This window comes from Arachis ipaensis, chromosome B04 (genome assembly GCF_000816755.2).
Source record: "Arachis ipaensis cultivar K30076 chromosome B04, Araip1.1, whole genome shotgun sequence".
NCBI classification, from domain to species: Eukaryota; Viridiplantae; Streptophyta; class Magnoliopsida; order Fabales; family Fabaceae; genus Arachis; species Arachis ipaensis.
In genome coordinates this window covers 16,304,158-16,312,144 of record NC_029788.2, presented here as the reverse complement: position 1 = coordinate 16,312,144, position 7,987 = coordinate 16,304,158, and the positions used below count along the sequence as shown (strand labels likewise).

Below are 7,987 nucleotides of genomic sequence, written 5' to 3'. Positions count from 1 at the left end.
GACATCAGTGAGCTGTTTGCTACTTTTAGAACTAATTGTTGTTTCACTATACAGGATTTCTCCATCATCAGAGGTACTCGCAACACATCATTGAGAACTTAATCCTTTTACAATCTTCTCTATACTCTTCTTATTCCAACAATCTTTCTTGAAGTGCCATTTCTGATCTTGCCACAAGTGTAGCATTTGAATTGCTTCTTTTCTTGTGGCTTTGATCTGCATTGACTCCCACTAGAACCATGCTCTATTGATTTTCCTCTCTCTCTCTCTCGTCATCAACGGCGCCTCTGCTTACTTTGATCCCTCTAATCTATCTTCTTTATTCTTGTGCCTGGATTCTTCTCCAAGAATCGCAGTAGCCATATCATCAAAGGAAAGATATTCTGTCAAAATATTATTGGTTAAGTTAATGATGAAATGATCATATGAATCTAGTAGATTTTGAAATAGAAGTTCTGTACGTTCATTTTCTGCTATGTTGTAATCCAACGATGAGAGTTGGAAAAATAGCGTATTTAGATTGTTGATGTGATATGTAGCCGATGTAGATTTACTCATTCGAACAGTATAAAGTCTTCTCCCTAAGAATATCTTGTTATGAAATGACTTGACTTTATATAATTTAGTGAGAGTATCCCAAATTTTCTTTGCTCTCCTTTTCTTTGTTACACTTGACAAGACCGAATCATCTGGTGCCAAGTGTAAGTTTGCAACGGCATTATCATTCATCTCCTTTCATTTTTCATCTGTAATCCCAGTGGATCTACCTTCAATTGCTGCACGCAATTGTCTTTCCTTGTAATTGCTTTTATTTTCAATTTTCATAAAAAGAATTATTCTCACTGAATTTCGAAATCTCATACTTTGCTGCCATTTTTTTATATGGTAACTCGCAGTGGAAGAAAAAATTATTATTAGTAACCTTTGGTTTTGATACCACTGTTAGGTACTAGACAAATGACGCCGTAAAAAATATAGAGACGAAAGAAATTAGAAATTTGTATAAAATAACTTTCTTTAAAAATAATAACTTCTCTCTATCACAAAAAGATTACAATAATACTCTCTCTTTATAAAAGGAGAATATACCTCTCTCTAAATATAGAAGAAAATCTCTCAAAAAATTTTTTTTATGTAACTCAATGTTACTATTATTCTTGTTAGATGAATTGATTGAAATGAATTAAAAAAAAACTCAATAAAATAAATTTTTTTAATATGAACCATATAAATTATAATTGTTTATTATCTTTTATTTTATTTAACTATTATTTATTTTTTATTTTCTAAAATTAGTTTTACTCATTTTTACAATAAATAGAAGACAAGCATATCATTCGATGCTAATCACAAATGCTCCAAAATCAAGGTCATGGGGAGCTTTTACACAAATGCGCCTTTTATTCCTTTGAACATAAATCGAAAGAGCATCCAGAGAGTTATGCTTTTACACAAACTACAATAGCTTCCAAAGCTTTATATAAAATATAAATAATTTAGTCGCTGTGACTTGTGTTGTTTCATACTCAATCAAAAAGTATAAAGTTCGGTCTAATAAATTGTTGATACTTAAGGGTTGGCTAATCGGTGAGGTCATTCGTCAACTTAAATAAATATCGAAAATTTGAATTTTACTTATACATGCAGTAATTTATTGATCAACAATAAATTTTTAAATGGAACTCAAATTCACGATAAATTAGTCATTGATTTGTTAGGTTAAAAAATATTGTGAACAACAAAAAATAAATTGCTAATGCTTATCAATAAATAAAATAGAATCCAAATATTAATTTCTTTTAGCAAGACAGAGAGATAAATATGGGTTATCTCAAAAAACAACGTGATCTCTAAGAATTTAAAAATTTTAAATTGATTTCTGTCGTTACAAATTTTGAAACAACGCAATCTTTCTGTCAAATTTAACGTTAAAGACTAACAAAAAATGTCTGTGAATCGTGAAGTAGAAGAGATATTCGTTATGTCTTGTGCTGACAATTCCAAAATAGATGAAAACTAACACGAGACATAGTGAAAATTTGATAGACCTAATTGTCCCTAATTCGTAAATTCGAAAAGGAAAAATCTAGTGGGTCGGCAGTTTTATTAAAAAATAGCCCGCACTTAATTAGCAAAAACAAAGTGAGTAATTTTAACATATTTTGATGAAATCTCACATCATTAAAATCATCAATGATAGCACAAAATTTACTGGCCCTTAGCACTCCTCATTGAAAAATGCTTCGTAGTCAGAGGCGGAGTTTAGTTCAGACATGGGGCTATGGTCCCCCAAATTTTTATTAAAAAAATTAGTAATATTTTTTTAAAAAATAAAAAATAGTTCAGTTGGCTCAAATATTTTATTTTGACTTAAAATACCAAAGTTTAATCTTCATCTCTTGCTTTTATTACACAATAATTTTTAGTTTTAAACATTCAAAACATGTTGGATTTGGACTGAACTGAGTGTATTTGTATTTCGCAGCTCTCTATTCAATAAGTAACACTCATTCTACCTTTGAGTTCAAATATAAAAAATTAAGTATTTTTTATTTATGTAATTTAATATTATTTTATATTTTACTGTTTATTTAATTTAATTTTTATATGATAAAAAATATTAGAATATTTAATAAGTATTGATATTATTGTATTCGTATAAATTGATAAAAAATTTAATAAATATTATAAATTTTAATATTTGTCATTCTAACTTCTTTTTTACATATTTTACAAGATATATATTCAAATTTTTATATAAAATAATCATAACAAAATCAAAGAATTGATGCATTTTTTAAGAAAAATGCTAATATTTAAGAAGGAGAACATATCACTTTTACAATATTAACACCTGTAAATAGCTCTTCTATTTTAATGAATCACGAAGAAATTGAGATACAACCTTCAAAAGTTTAAAGAGTTGCATCTGATGAATTTGACCTTAATTCTTTGGAACGAAACCCTGGAAAACCGCTTTAAATTTGGCAATATTATCTAAATCAGAAAAATAAAGTTAGACAAACTTATCTTAAATGGTCCATATCAAAAGTATCTTGAAAATTATTCTATCTGCCCCCAAAGTTGTATTTCAAGTTCTGCCCACTGTTCGTAGTGGATTGAATGTTGGTATGAGAACTCTTCTTCTCCAAGTTCACTGCTCTGTTTTCATTCGGTTACTCTTCCGACAATCATTCTTCCCCCAATGGCATCTCCTCCTTTGTCGTCAGAGGCTGCAGCTCCAACTCCAACTCCTTCTCCATCGACGACCACAGCTCAAGCCCTGGGCGACGAGCCCGTAAGCAAGAAGTGAGTTTCCCAACTCGTTTCATCTCTAGTGCAATTTGCTCTTCACTTATGTTTTCAGTGCATTGAAGCGTGAATTGAAGATCAGACAGAAAGAAGAGAGAAAGCGTAAGAAGGAAGAGAAGGCCAAAAAGGTAAATTAGCCTCCTTCATTCCCATTTACTTCTCTGCATTATGTAGTAATAATATGCAATTTTAACTTTATAAATTAATAACTGTAAGCAGCAAAAGCTCAGAATGCTTAAGCTAACAAGCCTACATCAGCTAATGATAAAGATATAGACTCCACTGTAAGTTTCATAATGTTTTTCAATAGTAATTTTATTTTCTGAAATATTCCATATCTTTTTGGGTGCAACAATACCTTGAGAACAGACTCAAGTACCTTGCAGCTCAAAAGACTGAAGGGATTAACCCATACCGCACAAGTTCTCTGTGACCATGTCAATTAGTCAATAGATAGACAAACATGAGTCATTGGAAAAGGGAGAGTATCTTGACGATGTCTCTGCCTATTTGTCTCATACTACCCCACCTAATTCTTAGCATTGTGTTTTATGTGGTTTGTTTTTGTTAATTTATAACTTCTTAGTTTGTTTATTTGAATTCTAGGCCAGGTCATGATTAAACATCTTTCGAGTTCCAAGCTTGTCTTCTATGACTTGCATGGTGGTGGCTTTAATGTCCAGGTTATCGCTGAAGCAAGGTATAAAATAGGAGAAAAGTTTTCATACATTACTCAATCTACTATGACACTGTTTTCAACTTAAGAATTAGGGATAATTAGGTCTTTATTAAATTTTATTGTGTTTCGTGTCAGTCTTTATTTATTTTAGAGTTGTCAATACAAGAGATAACGAATATGTCACCAACTTAACAATCTACGTGAGCATTTTTCGTTAACTTTTAATGTTGAACTCGATAAAAAGATTATGTTGTTCCAAAATTTGCAAGAACAAAAACCGATTTGAAATTTTTAAATTCTCAAAAAATTACGTTGTCCTCGAAATAAAAGTCAAGGATTTGGAGTGGGTGTTTACTCTAAGTGAAAATCACAAATAAAATCTTACACAATTTCTACCTTACATAACAACAATATATACTAAAATGTCATCTTTACATGAGATTTGCCAGTAACAAAACCTGCAATGCAACAGTAACAGTTTCTACTTTATAGACACTAATAACGGCAATAAATTTGCTCGAGTTCATTGGCCGTCTCCCTCAGCAATAAAAGCAACGACTTTGTGGAATGGCACTTTCCTTTTAGGGAGAGTTCCATCTTCATTCTCATCATCATCAAACTCCAACACATAATCATGTTTCTTCCGCTTATTATGGCCCCGCACAACCCTTGCTTTATACAGTGTAGTTGTTCCTGGATACACTGCCAAAACATATGTTCCAGGAGAAAATTCTGGTGCACTAGTTGGATCATTACTGCTAGGAAAAGGAATGATGCTTCTCATGGGAACCTTATATTTCTTCTCACCACTTTCAACTTCTTTAGCATCGTCATTATCAGGCTCCTCATCAACAACTTCAAACTCTTTCGATTCCTCATCGAAACGAACCACTCTCGCAATAATCCACTCTCCTTTTTCAAAGTTTTGTGGCATGACCTTAGCTGCTACCTCCTTCCCCTCTAGGCTCCCTGTTATAGAAGAAGGGTTGGACAAGCTTTTCACTTGTTTCTGTCGTTTCGGTTGTTCCACACGTGCTTTGGCCATTCTTTTCTGCTGTTGCGGCAGCGGCGGCGGCGATGGTTGTTGCAATTCTAGAAGGGCATCCAGTTGGTTTGCCAGCAAGTCACAAATATTTGCTTCGCAGTTGGATAGATTCATAGCCTGAGTGTACCACAATTTAAGGAGTTCTAATGAATTGTCGTTGGGGTTCTCAACTACTTGAGGAGATGTTTTAAGCTTCTTGTTGAGATCGTTGATCTTCAACAAAATCACCTCTTGCTCTTTAATTATCAGATCAAGCTCTTCCGTTTTATCTAACATTGCAGCAATGTTCGGTGATGACATCTCTTCCACCATGTAAAATTAAATTTTCTTAGCTAAAAAAAAAAACAAGAATAAGGAATAGTGTTAGTATTGAAACTAAAAAGACTATTTCTGTATTTTTTTAAAAAAATAAATGAACTCAACACAACAACAAAATAGAGTATAGTTTAAACAAAAAAGTTAAAAACTAACTACAAATAAAACATTTCATAATCAACTTCCAAGTTATCTCCCGTATTACTATGAATAACAAAAGAAGTCTGTTCTTTGCCACTCTTCTCGTTCAAAAAGATTTGCGCACCACACTTTATGTGGACTATTGGACTAAAAAATAAAAAATTATTAGATATTTTTTGGTGTTAATTATAATTTTTACACTGCTATATTAATTAATGATAATATTGAGGAGATAAAAAAAATCAAAATTTATCTTATTTAAAATTCACTAATTTTTATTAAAATTAATAAATAATAAATAAAATAAATTTAAATTATTTTTTATTAATTTTTTTGTTCAGTCACTTTAAAATATATGACATAAATTAATTGGACAAAATAATTTTTTTTATTTTATTCTCAAAATATTTAATAATGGCTGTTAAAAAAATTTTCTCATTCTTAGTCAACATTCAGCTATGAGAGGGGGCAAACTGACCTCAATAACATGTCATTTGTCTCATTGGCCTCGACTAACTATATGTTATTTTAAGCCAATTCGCTGGCTAAAAAATTTTGATATAGAAGCAAAAGTGATATACTTTAACATGATAATTTTTGATATTTTTAAAAATTATGGCCCTCCGATTTATGTTTAAAAAGTTGAAAAAAATTCAGAATACACAAATCGAACCCTTTGTGTTAAAAAATTGAAAAAAATTCAGAATACACAACTCGAACCATGCGAGTTCTTTGGTCATGAAATTTTGCTTCACAAATCGCATGATCCGATTTGCAACTGATAGAATTTGAAATCTAAAACGTAGAATTTGGACTCTCCATTTTTCTTGTTCTAGGTAATTTTTTTTTTACATTTCGAGGAACACAACTTGTAGGATCAAGTTCTGCTTCTTCTAATCCCACAACGAGGTGAAACCCTCCTCCTCCCCATACACGAGTCCAACACTTCCTTTACTTCTATATTCAAATTAAAAAGCGCCAATTCTCTTCTTCCATAAGCGAATTACAACAAAAAGAACAAAAAAATAAATAATCATATATAAATTCTTTTTATTTTGTTTTTGAAAATAATAATTTTTATTAATTTATTTAAGAAAAAAAATCCCTAATTATTTCAAACTGGAAACTCAAGTCACCAAAAAAAAAAAAATAGAAACTCTGAATCTGACGACACGACATCTCCTAAATCAGTATACTTTCAATTACTAGTAGATAAATCCAGTAACTGTATATCATTTATCCACACTTTAAAAGTGTTTTTTCAATTAACTCTCACTTTACAAATATCTCATGTTAAAAGAAATAAATTCAAGAAATAATATTTCACAAAAAAGAAAATTGATCACCAACCGTGGATAAAGGATTGAAACTTGGGTTTTCCTTAAGTTGGGTTTTCCTTAAGTTGGGTTTTCCTTAAGCTAGGACTAATTGATATTTGTGCAGAGCTTTAGAAGCGTAGTCACATATGGAAAATTAAAAAATTTAGGATTATCAGTTTTCTTCTTATGTTCTTCTTTTATAGTAAATTTAAATTGTTTATAAATAAATTTAAATTGCTTATAAGATAGGATTTATTTTAGGATAAACAGAATTTTATTTCTTATTTGAGAATAAGATAAACATTTATCTTTTTAAATTTAATTTGTTACTTGAGAATAAGATAAATTTTATTTTTAAAAATAAAAAATAAAAGTAAAGTTCTCTCCTACCATAGAGTATTATACTACCACCAAAATAAAATTGTGTTTTACTTGCCATTGACATTGAAAAACATGTAATTAAAATTACATGGTAATTTAAAAATTTTCGTTAAATTTTCAAAAAGTCATCGAAAATTTAATGAATGGATGCCTTTTTTCCTCCAACAGAATTGGATAAGTTTATCTAGAGTTATTAAAATGGACTAAATCTATAAGATCAGTTCATTTATTTGTATAAATAGGTGAGATTTGTCTCTAAAATTAAATCCGTTTAGATTTTAGACTAAGAGCTCCTTTAAGAGGTAGGAGAAGCTATTTTTTATTTTTGAATTATGAAAAGTCACAATACTCGTATTTAACACCATTTAAAAAAAATTTTAACTATTCGAAAAGTTAATTCATAACTTTTTTGAAGAAATAGAAATATATGACTTTTCCTTTTCGATAAGTCATTCTATTACTTCCGTAAAAAAATTGACTTTAAAATAAAAAAAATTACTTTCATTCTTGTTTCTACTGTAAATATTGGCCTTCCACTACCATTTTCACGCAAGTTACATCTATTAGAAGCACTGGCCTTCTACCATCATTTTCATTGTAAATATTGACTCTCCACCACCATTTTCAGATAATGTTTCATCTGAACTACCTACTGCATATATTCCTTCCAGGTATTTTTTTTATTGTGAATTAGAATTTTGTTACTATTCACCGCATACAAGAACACGTTATGAGTGAGGTGAAGTAGAAGAACCAGCTTCTAACTAGGGGTGGCAACGGGGCGAATTTTTTCTC

The 7,987-nt window shown here is 30.3% G+C and overlaps 2 protein-coding genes across 2 annotated transcripts; one reads left to right on the top strand and one right to left on the bottom strand.

Annotated features, from left to right (window-relative positions):
* On the top strand, positions 3,086-4,041 carry LOC110270950 (lysine--tRNA ligase, cytoplasmic-like). Its single transcript, XM_021120891.1, has 3 exons — positions 3,086-3,309; positions 3,368-3,440; positions 3,532-4,041. Exons 1-3 carry the CDS (start codon positions 3,206-3,208, stop codon positions 3,586-3,588), a joined length of 234 nt encoding a protein of 77 aa, XP_020976550.1. The 5' UTR covers positions 3,086-3,205; the 3' UTR covers positions 3,589-4,041.
* Positions 4,515-5,348, bottom strand: LOC107636154. The gene has a single exon (XM_016339679.1). It carries the CDS (start codon positions 5,346-5,348, stop codon positions 4,515-4,517), a length of 834 nt encoding a protein of 277 aa, XP_016195165.1.